The following is an 18,198-nucleotide window of genomic DNA, read 5'->3' on the forward strand; positions in this document are numbered from 1 at the left end:
ATTTACTTTTGGTTATAAAACAAATTATATATTAAAAACTCAAAAAGGTAGTCGTAAATTTGGGCCAAAATGTATTCTGCTACGTCTTTAGTAGGAAAAAAAAAAAAAAGAAGATCTCAATACATGTATATTAACTCTTTTTTGGAAAGCAGACTCCCCAAGGAATTTGCCTAGAGGCATGTTGAGTTCATGGAACAATTTATTTTTTGCCACAAATTTTTTGAAAATGACAATTTTTTTTTTTTAACAAAGTTGTTACTTAAAAATGGTATATTGCTCACGCATGCCATGGGTATATGTGGGATAACACCCCAAAACACATTCTGCTACTTCTCCAGAGTATGGAAATACCACATGTGAGAGACTATTTGGCAGCCTAGCCACATACATGCCCTCAAAAACCAATAACCACCTACAGGCTTTCAGAAGGCATGGCGAGTATTTTGCAGATATTTTTGTCACAGGGAATTTGAAAAAAAAAAAAAAAAAAGACAACATTTTTTTCTTTCTTTGTTTTCCAAAAACTTGTGCAAACAAAGGAGATCTACAAAATACTCACCATGCCCTTTAGCAAATACCTTGGAGTGTCTACTTTCCAAAAAGGGATCATTTTGGGGGGGGGGGGGGGGGGGGAGTGCTTCTATTATTCTGGCATTTCAGGGCCAACATTAGAAGCTTATGCCACACATCAACCCACTCTTCTAACCACTTGGAGACCAAGCCTTTTTAGACACTTTTTGAAAACAGTTTTTTTTTCTAGAAAATAACTTTGAATCTCCAAACATTTTTTTTTTAAAGCACAGCCCCTAGAGCAGTGGTTCTTAACCTGGGTTCGATCGAACCCCAGGGGTTCGGTGAGTCAGTCTCGTGGGTTCGGCGGAGGTGAAGACCCACACCCGACTCATGATTCGTGCAGTAAATATTCATTATTATGTTTTTGTGTGAAAATCATGTTTTAATGGTTTTGTTCTTTGTTCTTAACGGTTTTGTTCATTTTGTGCACCTATGTATAAATATATACCTAAATATATACCTATGTTGTGAATTTTAAAAATCATATTTTATTTTTCCAATTAAGAAGGGTTCGGTGAATGCGCATATGAAACTGGTGGGGTTCAGTACCTCCAACAAGGTTAAGAGCCACTGCCCTAGAGAATAAAAAACGGGTGTTGAAATTTTTTATGTCATATAGTATTTGTACAGCGATTTTTCAACCATACATTTTTTTGTAAAAAATACACTATTTAGAATTTTAAATGCACAAGACCACAATATATTGTCCATTTGTTTGATGAAATATAAAAGATGATGCTGCGCACGCCCATGCAACGGCAAAATATTACATACATTTTCAAATATCTATAGTTGTCGCTTTAAAAGCCTCTATAGGTCACCACTTTAGATTTACACAGGAGGTCTAGTGCTAGAATTACTGCCCTTGGATAGGACATTCGTGGTGATACCTCACATGCATGGTGCAATCTCTGTTTACATACCACCGCAGGACCACTGCTTGCGTATGCCTTTGCGTGCAAGCACGGGGATGGGGGTGAATTTAAATTTTTTTTTTTGTTATTTTTACACTGTCCATTTAATTTTTTTTTTTTTTGATCTTTTATGGTTATCACAGGGAATGTAAATATCCCATGCGATAGCAATAGGCAGTGACAGGTACTCTTTTCTGATAAATCTGGAGTCTATTAGACTCTAGATTTCTCCTCTGCCCTTAGCATCTGATCACACCAATCTCAGATGCTTTATCCCAATTTCAAAAGTTTTAAATTTGGAAGCCATGATAGGTTTTCCATGCAAATTGTCTGGCAAGAGGTGAATATGGGTGGGCGGCGATGTATAAATCTTCAGTGAAAAACAGCGGAGGGGCTAAACGCTACAGCTGGCAGCGAACGGGGCCGATCCTGCTAACACTGCGTTTTTGGGGACACTATACAGAGGAGTCACTAGTATAGTTCTGTTTGTGATCAATATATCGATCTGTACAAATACTATACTACTAATGGCGGTGATCAGCAACCTATAGTGTGAGTGCGATAGTGTGCGGGCAATCTAACGCTAGCTGACCCTGGCTGGGAGAGGAGCTTACATACCCTGACGCTATCTGATTTTGCTAGTGGCAGTAATACAGTGAAAAATTCTATATACTCACACTGTACTAATGGCACTGGCTAGGTGACGGGGTGATCAAAGTATTAAATGTGCTAATCTAATGTGTGCATGTTAAATGTAGTGCTTTTACACAGTGCTGTGTTCTCGCTTCTCTCCCTGGACAGCATAGGGGGCAGCAGGGGGGATAGAAAAATGATGCAAGATTTTGTCGCATTGACCAGAGCCGCCACTACACATTGTTGGAAATAGAAAAATGATGCAAGATTTTGTCGCATTGACCAGAACCGCCACTACACATTGTTGGCAGACAAGCAGTAAGTAGTTGAAAAAAAAAAATTTTTTTTTTTTTTTTAAACATTATGGTAACATTGCACTACTCTGTACTCTGGGGGGTTGATGAGGGATTTTTTTGTGTTCTTTTATGAAGGTTATTGCTCTGCAATGCAAAGCTTGCTTTGAGCGGTCATGAATGTGTTAAGTTCATGACAGTTCAATATAACAGTGATCTGTGAGTGGCTCCAGCTGGTCACATTGGCCCCATGTGCCATGTGATAGCTGTAGACCAATCACAGCTCTCCAGGAACAGAAGCAAAACTTTTATGAATCAGATGGGTTCATAAAAGCTTTGTTGTCATTGTGATCATGTGATCCCGATTACCGGGATTCTCACTCCGCCATGTCCGGTAGAGGTTTTGTGCGCCCCTTCATGCGTGCAGAGCCCCCCCCCCCCTGTGTTGGCAAAAGACCAGCGATGTACGGGAATGTCGCTGATGTTGTAGCTGCCGCCCGTCAGTGGTTAAACTGCTGTCACCAAAACAACGATCTTTAATAGAATTCCCCTCTGCTTTTGTTCTGGTGATAACTAAAATCTTGAATTTCCATGGAATTCAGTTCGTCTCTGTGACAGTGGTCACCAGGCTAAAATGAGTTGTGATAGAATCCCCCCCAACAGAGAAACAGACAGCAATCACAACATAGGAAACAGAAAAGGTCCAATCCTTCCCTACTCTATCCAACACTAAAAAGCTTTTACATATTTTTTTTTAGCTAGTAAGAACCTGGAAGCATCAAGGATTTTGTCACTTCCATTATCAGCTGTCACTTTCCCTGGTAAGCAACCATTTCAAACCCACCCCCATGAGATGAAAATGTCAAAGGCACCTACATACAAAAACATAAATTGCGCTATACATATACTTTGCTAGACATATTTGTTATCACTGTGAACACCAGAAAGAAAAACAATTCTACAACCAACATTCACTCTTAACCGATGACCTGTGAGGGCTTTTGGAGCATCATTCATGGAAAACTTTGTGTATCAAAGTTAGTTGCGGTGTTCACAATTTTTAGGCTTGACATGTTTGACCATTTACTCAGCGCAACCTCGTCAGTTGTATTTTACAAATAGAATTTGTAATAAATTGTGCTCGTGCACACTAAAATCAAATTTAATTTATTTTTTAATGATAAAATGGGTTATATAGACTGTTGCTTTAATATTGTGTGACATAAAAACAAACTACTAGCATTTTATTCTTAAAGATCTCTGCTTTGTAAACTATGTTTACAAATGAATAAAAAGGGGAATAAGCATATTTCTTCCACCTAGTGTTTTTGTCTTCTTTATTCAATAACTGCATACTAAAAAGGTACTGAACATGCTCCTATGTATATGACTCCTGTAAGCAGCTCTGTCCATATTATGTACATTAAAGATGTGATTAGATCCTGATGGTCAAATGTCAGACTAGTAATCAAAATGTAATGACTGTTACATCGAGCTTCCTGTGTACGAGTGTGATATGTGCTTTATCACGTATTTTAAGGACTTTGGGAGGTTAACATTTATGTTCGTATAAAACTTTCTTGATGGAGATAGAATTTAATCTCTTGCATCCAGGATTCCCTGGAAGAGGTAGGACCTGGAGAGCAGTTTTTATTTTTAGGCAAATTAGCACCTTTTTATGCAGAAAAAGCCCATACCTATCTCCACAGTGTCCAATGAGTTTGATCACATTTAGCATCTGTTGCACTATTACATAAGAAACTACACAACACTGCTTTGGACATCTGAAAGACTTTAAAAATGGTAAGTAAATAGCAAATCTTGGTTTGTATTAGCAGAATGAGGCAAGCCACATATTATGCAATTTCTCCCACAGACCTATTGTGTTTTCCTGGAAGGGAGCGGTCGCTGCCAGGAGAACACAAGGATTACTGCTAGTGGCTTTAGATGCAGGCAGTAATACCGTGCTAAAAACCCGACAGGCTGGTTGTACCAGTGTCGATCTGTCAATTGACTTGTGTACAATCAGCCTGCTCACAGATGGATAAAATCTCAGACGGCTCCTGCTGAAACAGCTGATATTTGATCCATCTATGGCCAGCTTAAGCATTCTGTGCAGAAAGCCCTATCCCTCTTACCATCCCGGATGTCATTCAGCTTCTGGAACATGTATTTATATGGCTTATTCAGAGACTCCTCTTGCAGTGTGATAAGTTTTACCAAAGTGTTTCTGCCACTTCCACCATTCCATGATGTTCCCTGTACCTGTCCATAAGAGGTCACCACTTCTCCACGGTTTCCTCTGGAGCTGTACTTCTGGGATGGGGTGGCACTATGTGCAATGGGAAAAAACAAAAAAAAATAGGCAAAGTTGTAGACTAAATAAGTATGCTTCTAATAGCATAAATAAATGTCGACCTATCACAGTCAAAATCATAAAATGTAACCCTTTTACTGCCACTGATGTAAGGATTAAATTGGTGGCAGCACTGCAATGTAAACAAACTCCTGGTCACTATAACAAGCCAGGAGTAGGATTTTTTTTTTTTTTTTACAGTAAGCTCTCATGCTTTTAGTAAAAGTGATTCAGGCAGCTTTAAAAACAACAGATAAAGTCTACCTCTGTGTGAAGTGTCTGAATCCCAGAAATTGACTTCACAAAGGATTGCCACATTACCTGCTGGGGCATTTGTTTATTTTTCAATTCAAACAGAATGAAGTAAAAAAAACACCTCAGGGTGACCAAAACTCAAGGGAAAAGGGGGTGGGAAGGAAAGTACTTTTGAAGAGCCTTACCTTGGTGAAAAGCTGGATGGTGAGAAGAGAAGATGGGGGCTCCGATTTATGGAGGAGATTCGCTTTGACTGAGGATTCTCTGGAGTGGATAAATTACGTTTCTGTGACCCCTGCAGAAGATTTAAAACAGAAAAAAAAAAACTGAAGAAGATTCAAGAACTTTGAAGCAATTTGTATTAAAATGCCCTATGGAAGAAACAGGGACATTAATATGCCTCTATCTTCAGAAATATCCCCAGATTTTCATTTCTCTCAAACATATTTCTACAAGGACCTTTTATGGTCATAGGTTATATTGCTATTATGTAGGTCATGTTGTTCCTTAAGTTTATTCTTTAGTTCTTGGTAGTGACCATTTCTGCTAAAAGTTATACTAGAACACATCCAGGAAATTGATAGTAAAAAGTGCTTTTCTCCAGATTTCATTCCCATCAAGGCTCACGCTTTGAAAACCTGGGATAAAAAAAACAATACATGAGAGACCTTATGCCCCCTCATTTACCACTACAAACTATCCTTTATAATCCTTTTACCCCAAGCATCAAAAACTCACAAATATTTAGGGCTTGGTTCACCCCAAGTATAACTCAATTAAATACATTGATCAGGTATCAAAAGTTTAACCACCCAAAAGAAGAAGAAATTAAAGTTTTCTTGTACTAAATTAGTCTGCTAACTCCAAATGAAACACTACATTGTGCGTATGAATAAATGTACACCTACTTTTAATCCTTCATATACAGCCTTCAGATTCAAGCGTTAAAACAGGTCTGCAAGAGACTCACCATAAAACATACATATCACTTCCATATAACACATACACTTAGGAGGAGGAACTGGGCATATCTCTGGAGGCAGAGAGCTGGACCCAAATTAGGCAGACAACAAAATGCAATTCTCTTAAAGAGTTTGCCCTTGAGACAAAATGAAACATATACAGATGGTGTCTGGTCCCATCCAGCAAATTCACCCGGAATTCACCACCACAATGCTTCAGAGAATGCAGCGAGACTGGTACCTTTTTCATATCTGGAAGTTGTGCTTATTGGTGAGCAATCTATGGCCTAACACCTACCAAATGGTAAATCCAGGCCTACAAATCCATATTCATAAAAGACCAAGATGAGGACATATTGATCAAAAAACCTGAAGAGGTCACACATATTAAAATTTACAGTCTCACTACAACTAAAACCATAGCCATGACAGCTCAATGATAAAATGACCTTTTATAAAAAAAGACATGGGGGGGTTGATATACTAAAACTGGGGAGTGCAAAATTTGGTGCAGTTCCGCGTAGAAACCAATCAGCTTCCAAGTTTAATTTTCCAAAGCATTAGGCTCCATGTACACTGCAGTTGATAAACTCACATTTAGGAGCTTTTCTGCATTTTTTTCAGCAGCCCCTGAACTCTCCCTAATGTTTTCCTATGTGTCCATGTACACATCGTCGTTTACAGTCGTTTTTTTGAACGCACCAAACTTGCATTCAGGAGTAGATTTTATCAGCGTTTCAAACGCCAAACGCTTGTAAACGCGGCTAACCACGTTTATAAGCGTTTGGAAATTTTTTTTTAACTCTTCCATTTCCAGATGCTGTCCAGAGTCTTTTTTCATTATGAAAAATGCATGCAAAGCATTTTCCTGGTACTCAAATGGACCTGGTACACCGTACTTTGAGGTTTCGCATGAAAGAAAATATATGTTAGACACTGCTGCAATAATTTCTGCACAGAAATGAGCTGGAACACATCCAAACACCACAAAAAAAAAAAAAAAAAAAAAGACAGCTAATCTCAACAAATACTGCTCTATTTCTCTCAAAACGTCTGAAATAGTTAATTTTTAACTAAATAGGTAATTAACTATTTCAGACGTTTTGAGAGAAATAGAGCAGTATTTGTTGAGATTAGCTGTCTTTTTTTTTTTTTTTTTTTTTTTTTTTTCAGTGCATTCTGGGCATTGGGGAAGGTCTCCTAAAGTTATTGTTAAAAACCGCTTCTAAACACAAACGCTCATAAAACGCAGTATGGAAACACGGCTAAACAGATGTTTTTTTAACCTACGTTTTCCAGCAGTCAGTTTCCATCATTCAGAAAAGTCCCGTGTACATGGAGCCTAACTGAACAAGCTGAAGTTTTAAGCCGATTGGCTACCATGCACTGCTGAACCAGATTTTGCACTCTCCAGTTTTGGTCAGTCAACCTCATAGTCTCCATGGATCCAACATTGCCTACGCCCAGATTGTGACTGTAGTTGCCGCACTCTCTCCTTTACTGTGCCCCCGACTCCCCTTCATTTGTTCCTACTATGTATCCTATCAATATGCTATTCTCTTTTCCTGTGTTTTTTTTGTTTTTTAGCCAAAGCTCACATAGATGAAGATTGGTATAGGTGATCCTGTATTGTGACACCGTTTGGCATTATACTCAACTGCGGTTAAGAAAACTGGTTAAGATCTTCCTATCTATGCATAGAAAAAGGTGTTTTGATCCACACTGTTCAATCAAATAGCACACAAAAGCCATATTTTATACAATTTTAAATGCTCGTTCAGCTCAGAGGTGATCACTTATTCCACAGGCCACTCAGCAATGAATAGTGAAACAAATTTATGCAATTAAAACAAAATTAACTCAAAAAGGCAAAAATCGCACTACTGTCAGAGACAAGAACAAGTACACTTATCTGAACAGAACTCTTGTTTCAGTACACACATAAGGTGATGAATAAAATGTACAACTGCACATCTGTTATGTTGATATCTAACTTAGAACATTACATTCTTCTTAACCACTTCAATACCGGGCACTTTTACCCCCTTCTTGCCCAGGCCAATTTTCAGGTTTCAGCGCTCTCACACTTTGAATGACAATTGCGGTCAAGCAACATTGTACCCAAACTAAAATTTTATCATTTTGTTCACACAACTAGAGCTTTCTTTTGGTGGTATTTCCTCACCACTGGGGTTTTTATTTTTTGCTACATTTACAGAAAAAGACCACAAATTTTGGAAAAAAAACAAACAAAAAACACGTTTTTGTTATAAAAGTTTTCAAATAAATAATTGTTCTTCATAAATTTAGGCCAAGATGTATTCTGCTACATTTCTTTGGTGAAAATAACCCAAATCAGTATTTATTACTTAGTCTGTAGGAAAGTTATAGAGTTCACAAACTATGGCATATATCTGAAAATGGATCAATCCTGAAGTAATGACAACCAATCTAATTTCTTGATGTCCAAAAATGTCAGAACAGTACAGATATCCACCAAATGACCCCTTTTTGCAAAGTAGTCTGCATTTCATAAGAGGCATGGCAATTTTTTTAAAGTTGTAATTTTATTATAATTTTTCGGAAAATGAAGAAATTAAAAAAATGATTTTCACTATTTTTTTTTTTTTTTACATACTGTCACCAGTGCAGTACAGCGTCAGCATATAACTGGTGTGGCAGTGATCAGGGACACTGACTGGTGACAGTACGAAAAAAATAAAATAATTTCTCTTTTTTTTTTTAATTACATTTTTTCGCTAAGATTTTTTTTCAATGACCAAAGTAGTAACATTGTACCAGTTTTACCAGTCCCTGTTCCCGCACATATATTGCGTATTCACCAGCGAAAACTGTCTTTCATTTGGAGTTCCTCTTGACCCAGAATCAGTAAACAAATCTTATTTGCTCGTAAGACCGAGGGTTGGTTATCTGTCCCAAAGCCTTCAGTCTTACTATCTGGCGGCCAATATTGCCCCCCTAGCCCATCTCCATGCATCTCACCATTTTACCTTGTGGGCTACTGTAGACTTGATGGACTCCCACCAGATTCCACTCTCTTCTTTACCATGGCTTCCTTCTACTCATCGACCCTCATCCCTTAGTCCGACGTTGACGTGAACGCTCCGTCTTTGGGACTCTATTAAATATTCTGCTGGCCTCATTTCTGCCCATCTACCATTACTACGGTTGCTACACAATCCATTATTTCCCCCAGGTCGTGATAATCCTGGACAGTTTGCTTGGTGGCAAGCAAATGGCTTCCATGATATTCATTCCATGCTCTCTCCCACTCGGATACTCGCCTTTGAAACTCTGCGCTCTTCTTACAATATCCCATTGCAGGAACATTTTGGATACCTTCAACTCTGCCACTTTATCAGTACTTTAATACAGACACGTTCGGGACCCTACAGGTTGACATCCTTTGAAAGTCAATGTAGACATAGACCCCATGCTCCAGCCTTAATTTCCCTGGTCTACGCTTCCATTATTTCTCATAGAATTCCTCCAGTCCGTTCTTATCAGCGTTGGCAGTCGGAACTTGGGGGCACTCTAGATCAGCAGGATTGGCGGATCATGACCCAACAATTATCCAAATGTTCTAGGAATGTTATTCTAGAAAACGCCTACAAGGTTCTTTATAGATGGTATTACACGCCTGCTCATCTGGCTGGTTTTATTCCCACATATTCCCCGACTTGCTTTCGAGGTTGTCAACAGACGGGTACCATGGTCCATATTTGGTGGACTTGCCCCAAGGTGTGCGGATTGTGGATCAGAGTTTATGCCCTTCTCCGCACTATGTTCCACACAGACATTAAACGCAACCCGTACGAAGCGCTGTTATTTAAACCATTAGTGGGCCTACTTCATCCCGACCGGCAGCTGGCATCGCACTTATTCATGGCCACCAAGCTGACGATTGCGAGAGCTTGGAAGACTCCCCTCCCCAGCTTTGAGGCTGTCAAAAACCGGATGAACTTTGGTCAATAATGGTCAACGAAAAGTTGACAGCTATACTGTTAGACACCCATACAAAAATTTTTTACAGACATAGCGTCCTTGGCTTGATATAGTTCAACCGTCAAGATTCGACCAGTACCTAGTCAATATAAAAAACTTATATACCAGCTTATTTTTTCTCCTTTTTTATATTTTTTTTTCTTTTCTCTGCTGCGGTCCCCCGGGAGCCCCCCCCTTTTTTTTTCCTTTTTTTTTTGTTGTTGTCTGTCTTCTTTCTCTTCACTCCTTTCTTTCCTCTTGTCTAGTCTATCTTTTTCAGGTTATTTGTGCTGATTGCGATTCCTGTTTTGAGCCCCGTACCAGCAATACTCACATGCAAGGCCACTGAATGTGCTGTCTAAACGGTATGTGATTGAGGCAACATACGGCATACAGCATTGTGTTCCGTTACAAGTGGAGACCTTCATATTTCAGAAGCAATACTCACATGCAAGGCCACTGAATGTGCTGTCTAAACGGTATGTGATTGAGGCAACATACGGCATACAGCATTGTGTTCCGTTACAAGTGGAGACCTTCATATTTCAGAAAAGGAAAAACACTAGAGCCTGTCTTAGGAGCACTCAGCCACTCATATGAAGTAATGTATCATCAATGAGTACAAAGCTTCCTCTGATTGGCTAATCAATAGCCTGCCTCGTTGACTCACCCAATCAGACGGAGCTTTGTACTCATGGATAGAATACTTCCATTTGTGTGTGGATGAGTGCTGCTGAGAGAATATTGTGTCCCATGTCTGAGGTGGGAAGCCCTCACCTGACACCCAGAGAACCATGCCTTATGCACCCTAAATAAAGCAATTCCAGTGGCCTTACGTCTTTTATTGAGCTTACATCGTTCATTATACAATAAATAGTTCAATAAAGCAGTGTTGCTTAAAAAGATCTGACAATTTTTTTTTTTTATATGCCAATGACATTTATGGGTTTGTTTTTATATTTCACTATTTTGGGGGTGAATATAAGGATAATGTAAACCAAGGGTGTCAAACTGGTGGCCCTCATGTTCCATGAGGCATTGCAAGGCTGACAGTTACAAGCATGACTCCCAAAGGCATTAGGCATGATGGGACTTGGAGTTCTGCAACAGCTGGAGGGCCGCCAGTTTGAAACCCCTGATCTAAGCAACAGCCCTCCTGAGGAGTTTTACACCCCATCCTGACCAGTCCATTTTTTGCATTCTGGCACTCTTACTTTAACTGACAATTGCATGGTCATGCAACCCTGCAACTAAACAATGTTTACGTTCTTTTTTGAAATAGACACAGCTTTCTTTAATTTCTTTTTTTTGGGGGGTCACTTGTGTGTTCATGTTTTTGAGCTAGGCCCACAAAAAAAGGGGACATTCATTGTTTTACAGGAAAGTTAGAGCAGTTTACAAATGGTGGTGTATAGACTAATTTTTGGGGTTTTCTTAGTTTTAGTAGTAATGGCGGTCATCAGTGACTTATAGCGGGGATGCAGTGGACATTCTTACACTGGGGTGGTGTCACTGTGCTAACGGCACTGAGCAGGAAGGTAAACATGAGAGGTGCTCAAAGGATTAACTGTGTGATGTGTTTTTTACACTGTGTGGCTCTGTTGGTGCTTCACTGTAAGTACATTGCTATGCAGAGCCATGCAAAAGCAGTGTGCAGGAGCTGACAGAGGACAGATCTGTATTGTTTCCAGTTCTCCCTCCATTGGAGATGCTTGCCAAGCAGCGTGTGCCATTGAGTTATCACCGTGCACACCCTGGTGATGGACTGCTGCAGCCATGAATGGCAGCACAGGTAAGGTGTACACGCACGTGTGTGTGCACCCTACCTGGAAATCAAAAAATCATATATATATATATATATATATATATATATATATATATATATATATATATATATATATATATATATATATATATATAAAATTTTGTGCCCCTGTGCAATGCTGTTTTAGGACTTTTACTTTCTACTATAGGGTATACAGGAAGTGGTTAATATTAAAGCATGGTGCCACATCAGGCAATTCTGCATATAAGAGTATTAGGATCACAACAAACTGGTATGTAATGTTCTGCAAATGTCATGCGTTTCATACATGTTAGCCGATTAAACACATTGCACATCATTTTGTAAACCAATTTTGGGTTGTTCTTAACTTGACACACACCCCCACAGCGGTTTGCATTAATTAGGTGCAATTTGGATGCAGTATGGACATTGTACAGAAATCACTGCAAATTCTGAACTGCATCTTTCTGCAGTACATTATGAGTTAACCACTTTTACATCCGCATAACTGTTTCTACATTTTTGCATGTGGCTGGCCTTTTTGGGGGGTCAATGCATAGAGCCTTTTATCACATCATTGCATGGTCGGTGAGAATGGACATAAATTGATGTGACTTTGGGGGGTATTCTTCAGACAATTTAGCACAGAGTGCCTGCCATAGCAAATGCATGTGCTGTACATTTATTCACACACAGAAAGCCATCTGCTAATGTTTTCTTGACATTAAACAGCTTTGACCTTAGTTCCAGAGCAGAAATTCCGTACAGGCGAAACTTCTTTTCCTTCCAGGTCACGGCTCATGAGCATATTCTTTTCGTAAAAACAATCATACGATTTGAATATAGAGTCAAAAATCGGTCGTTTTTCACGAATTTTCCAACATGCCCGATCACCGAAAAGAGGCGGAACCGCGAAAATAGGCCAGTGCCATTAACCCACTAACAGTGCAAAAATCAGCCGATTATTCTTTTGGATGAAAAAAATCATCCGATTTTCGAACCAGGCATGGCTGGCATAAGCCCCTGATTTGGCAAGTGAATGTCAGAGAATGGAGATAACTACCAAACTAAGGCTCAGCTTAACCACATGCCCTCCAGAGGATTTCCCCCCCCCCTTCATGACCAGGCCATTATTTGCTGTTCGGCACTGTGCTACTTCAACTGGTTATTGTGCGGTCATGCAATGCTGTACCCAAATGAAATTTATGTCCTTTTTTCCCCCCACACAAATAGAGCTTTCTTTTGGTGGTATTTGATCACCTCTGCAGTTCTTTTTGCACAAACCAAAAAAAAAAAAAAAAACAGAAAATTTTGAAAAAAAATAACAAAAAACACGATATTTTTCACTTTTGGTTATAAAAAATATCCAATAAAAACTCAGTCACACATTTAGACCAAAATGTATTCTGCTACGCCTTTGGTATAAAGACAAAAAAAAAAAAATCTCAATACATGTATATTAATTGGTTTGTGAGAAAGTTATAGCATCTACAAACTATGGTATACACATATTTTTTGAAAATGACTTCTACTTCTTCCAAGCCTAACTACATACAGGCCTGCAAAATCCAATGACCACATCCTCCAAGCTTTCAAAGGGCATATTTCCTCATATCACTTCCCCACTACCTATCAGTTTCGGAGACCCTAAAATGCCAGGATAGTACAAACCCCTCCCCCAAATGACCACTTTTTGGAAAGTGGTCACCCCAAGGAAATTGATAAGAGGCATGGTGAGTATTTACACATTTTTGCCACAAGATTTTGGAAAATAAAAAATACATTTTTTTCTGTCTTCGTTTTCCAAAAACATGTGAGATCTGCAAAATACTCACCATGCCTGTTAGCAAATACCTTGGAGTATCTGTTTTCAAAAAAGGGGTCATTTGGAGGGGTTGCTTCTACTATCCTGGCATTTCAGCAAGACATTAGAAGCTTATGCCACCCATCAGCCACTCTTGAAGAGCAAGCCTTTTCTGATACTTTTTGTTCACATGAAAAAAACTTTTTTTTTGTAGAAAATTACTTTGAACCCCCAAGCATTATATATATGTTTTAAAGCAGAGGCCCTAGAGAATAAAACGGTGGGTGTTGAAATTTTATTACGTCACACAATATTTGTGCAGCGATGTTTCAAACAAATCTTTTGGGGGAAAAAAAAAAAAAAAAAACACACTTTAGAATTTTAATGCACAAAACACAATATATTGCCCAATTGTTTGATTAAATACAAAAAAAAAAAAAGTACTTTGATGCCAAACATGATATGCTTTGAAACTGCGCATGCCCATGCAATGGCAACAAAGTACCATATTTTCCAGCGTATAAGGAGACTGGGTGTATAAGACAACCCCCTAATTTTACAGTTAAAACATAGGTTTTGGCCTATACTCGTTGTATAAGACTACCCCCACTTCCAAGGCAACACCAGTTTTTTTTTTTAAATACATTTTTATTGAATAACATATTTCCAACATAACATACATTGATAAATGGAAGGCCAATCACAACAAGCCTGCTTGGATTGGCAAAGGTTGCAATAGACTGTCTCTCTGACTCTGGCCAATCTGAGCAGGCTTTTTACTAGAATACAGTATATAAACATACCCTACATAATGTACCTATTAGTACATTTTGGCCCACTGGATATGCTTGTAGATTCGGCTACATACAGAATATAAGACCGTATTTACCTTTTGAAGCCGCTGGATGTGCTCTATAATACTGTGGCTTCGGCTACAGAACGTCCCTGTGCTGACACTGTATGAACTGCGCTGAGCCAATCACGGCAAGCGGTGTATTCATAATTCGTATGCATAAAAAGCTTGCTCGGATTGGCTGAGTTAGAGAGGCGGTCTATTCAACCTTTGCCAATCCGAGCAGGCTTGCCGTGATTGGCTCAGTGAGGGACAGTGTCAGCAGAGAGACGTTCTGAAGCTACATAGGGCTTCCAGCAGCACATCCAGCCGAAGATAAAGACGCTACATCCAGTGGGGTAAATTATTTGATGAAATAAATTAATTGGCAATCTTTCACTTGGGGATGTTGAAGATGTGTCCTCCATATTACCTCAGCTCCCGGGATGGACAGTTTTCCGGCGTATACGACGACCCCCGATTTTTGGGGGATTTTTTTTGGTGTGAAAAGTCGTCTTATACGCCGGAAAATACGGTACATACATTTTTATTATCGATAGACGCTTTAAAAGCCTTTACAGGTCACCAATTATTTACACAGGTGCTCTAGTGCTAGAATTACTGCCCTTAATCTGACGTTTGCGGCGATACCTCACATGCATGGTGCAACCGCTGTTTACATACCGACACTAGGTCAACGTTTGCGCACGCAGGTGTGCGTGTGCAGGGGGGCAAGAGTGCTTTTTTTTTTCTTTCATTTTTATTATTATTATTATTTTACACTGTCCCTGTCTTTTTTTTTAACCACTTGCCCTCCTGAGGATTTACCCCCCTTCCTAACCAGGTTACTTTTTGCGTTACGCACTGCGCAACTTTAACTGACAACTGCGTGATCATGCAACGCTGCACCCAAATGAAATTTACGGCCTTTTTTTCCCACGAACTGAGCTTTCTTTCAGTGGGATTTAATCACCTGTGCATTTTGCATTTTATTTTTTTAGTAATGGCGGCAGGCATTCTGATACTGGGGAGAACTGACTTGGTTTTCACTGGCATCCCCAGTGGCACCAATACAGTGATCAGTGCTAAAAAAAAAAAAAAAAAAGCATTGACACTGTACTAATGACACTGGGCAGGAAGGGGCTAACATGAGGGGCAGTGTGTTGGTGCTTCACTGTAAGCACACTGCTCTGGATGGCTATGCTGTGCACATCCAGAGCAGTGTGCCACAGCCGACAGGGAGGAGGACTGTTAGTAAACAAAGCAGCCCTCCTTCCCATTGGAGATCCTTGGTAATCACCGGCCGATGTATTGTTGTGCGTATAAAATGCTTTGGCCCACAATCAATTGGTACAAATCATCCGTGAAAAATAGCGGAAGGGCTAAATGTGTAGGCGCATTCACAGCCCAAACCAGGAACTGACATAAGATTGCATCGCTTTACCAAGAGCTGCCTTAAAATATTTTTTAATACTTTTATCAGAATAGTACAATGTTACCATATTAACGTTTTACTTTTGTGTGCGTGTCATGAATGAGTTAGGTTCTTGACAGCTCAAGATAGTGATCTGTGATTGACTGGAGCTGGTCACATAGTACAGGGTCCTGTGATTGGCCCCATGTATCATGTGACAGCTGTGGGACAATCACAGCTCACAAGGAGGAGAAGCAGAGCTGTAATGAATGAGATTGATTCATAACAGCTTTGCTTACATTGTGATCATGTGATCACCGGGTCCATTTCACCGGGATCTTCATTCCGCTGTGTCCCCCTGGACACAGAAGTACAGTCGCGCTGTGTTAGTACAGCCAGAGCGACATACAGGTAAGTCGCTGTGCCTGTAGCTGCCATCCGGCCGCAGTACATTGCAGGCAGGAAGTGGTTAATCTAGAATTAGTAATTTGAAACCCTGTGTACAGTCTAGGCCCAAAATGCAAGGGAAAACTAGAGATAAACATGCACCATAGGAAGCTTTCATTTTTGTAATACTGCTACCTTTGAAACAGTTTTAGGCCAGGTCAGATTTACTTTAAAAAAGGGACAACTGGCTAATAAGACATTGCCCAGTGAGGTTGGCTGCTGCTTGCACAATCAATGGTCTTCGAAATGTGCACATTAAGCAGCCATATGTGTGAAATTTTGAAACACGCACACACAAACCACAAAGTCAGCATATACTGTCCACCACAGCTATCTCCTCCTGTACCACTATCCCCCCCCTCCTAGATTGTAAGCTCGAAAGAGCAGGGCCCTCGAACCCCTCGTGCATCACAATGTATTGTTTTCGTACAGTCACATGTTCTGTCTCCCTTTGTAATGTACAGCGCTGAGCGAACTGTTGGCGCTTTATAAATACTGTATAATAATAATTATAATTAAAAAAACAATAAAAAATACCAGTGTGAGGCTCCATGCACACTGGCTTAAAAAAACAAACAAAAAAAAACCAAACGCTGTAATCATAGTACAAGAGTTGTGTGCCGTAGAAGCAGCTCAGTGTTATCCTATGTGTCCATGCATATTAGGACAGTTAGAGGCATATTTTAAGCTTACCATTTAGAGACAGGAAAAAAAACCCTTCTGGTTTACAATTTTTAATGGAGCTGTCTGACACGAAAAAAAAAAATGCTAAAAATGTCCTAAGCTCACCTAAACTGTACAAAAACCCTCTTTATCAGGGAACTGGCGGTTTTCTTTTTTTTTGAGCCTAGTGTGCATGGACCCTAAATCATGTACTTCTCAAGACCTACCTTTGCTGGTGTGGAATAAGCATCCAATAGGTTCTCTTCTTCAGTTTCCACCTCAATACTATGAGAAAGAGTAAAGGATGCAAACATTGCAAATACTGAGATTACACAACCAATCATAGAGAAACAGGACAAACCACATAGAGCATTTGTTATTAAAATAATGAGTGACACACAGATTGAATCAAGGTGGAAGGAGGAGGAAGAAAAAAAAAAAAAAAAAAAAAAAAGGAGGATACAGTTCTTGAATGCTGTTAAAATTCCTATTGCCACAGTGTTTATCTTTCCTCACACTTGGACGTTTCGCACTTCTTTTATTAAGAACCTATAAGAAATTGCAAAAAAAAAAAAAGTTCCACAAATAATTCTCTTGTGAGAGTTACTTATAGACAGCATTATGCAAAATGTCTAAAGTTCAGTAGAGACTACCTTTCGCAGACTGCAATTCACCCCCAAACAGCCCAGGAGAGATCATCATGCCAGGGGTGAAATGGTCAACTCAAGGTAACAATGCTGTTGTGCGATATTAAAACATAATGAACAGCACTGTCACCCTATTAAATCCTGTATAATAATACTAATAATACACAAGTGGAAAGATAATGGATCTACAGGTAATAAAACTATGGTACAGGTGACTGCAAAAATGTTGTTCATGCTACCGACAGGTTAATAATATATGTATTTTTTGCATAGTTCCACTTTAAAAATTCATCTTAGTTGTTAAACAGTAATCTTTAATTTATTTTTGGTCCAACAATGTATCCATGAGTAATTTAGATAATTATTATCTATTATCTCTATTTCTCTAATTTCTTAATACAGTTTAGAGATTAATTTAATTTTAAAATGTTTAAAATTAAGATCAGCTTGAATAAATAATCTTAATGTGTTAAAGCTTAAAAATATGAGCATTTTTTATACTTCACACAGACACACAGACAGACGCACACACTGCATTTTACGGCCCTCTGCATCATCCCAAAGGAGGAGCCAATTAATGCAGGAGAGAGAAATCAATCAAGAGAAGAGAGATG

The 18,198-nt window shown here is 39.2% G+C and overlaps 1 protein-coding gene across 1 annotated transcript in view; it reads right to left on the bottom strand.

The window, feature by feature from the left end:
• LOC149441391 (DNA polymerase alpha subunit B-like) overlaps positions 1 to 18,198 on the bottom strand; it is a gene marked incomplete at its 3' end in the record, with an annotated part of 92,876 nt that overhangs the window by 41,389 nt on the left and 33,289 nt on the right. Inside the window, exons 4-7 of the mRNA XM_089657397.1 lie at positions 17,401 to 17,486; positions 17,165 to 17,222; positions 5,210 to 5,319; positions 4,552 to 4,745 (exon numbers count right to left, since the gene is read on the bottom strand). Of these exons, the coding sequence (XP_089513523.1) occupies positions 4,552 to 4,745; positions 5,210 to 5,319; positions 17,165 to 17,222; positions 17,401 to 17,486 (448 nt within the window). The remainder of the gene's footprint in view (positions 1 to 4,551; positions 4,746 to 5,209; positions 5,320 to 17,164; positions 17,223 to 17,400; positions 17,487 to 18,198) is intronic.

Source organism: Staurois parvus, unplaced genomic scaffold (assembly GCF_062004578.1).
Source record: "Staurois parvus isolate SC_StPar_1 unplaced genomic scaffold, SC_StPar_1.0 ptg000989l, whole genome shotgun sequence".
Lineage (NCBI taxonomy): Eukaryota > Metazoa > Chordata > Amphibia > Anura > Ranidae > Staurois > Staurois parvus.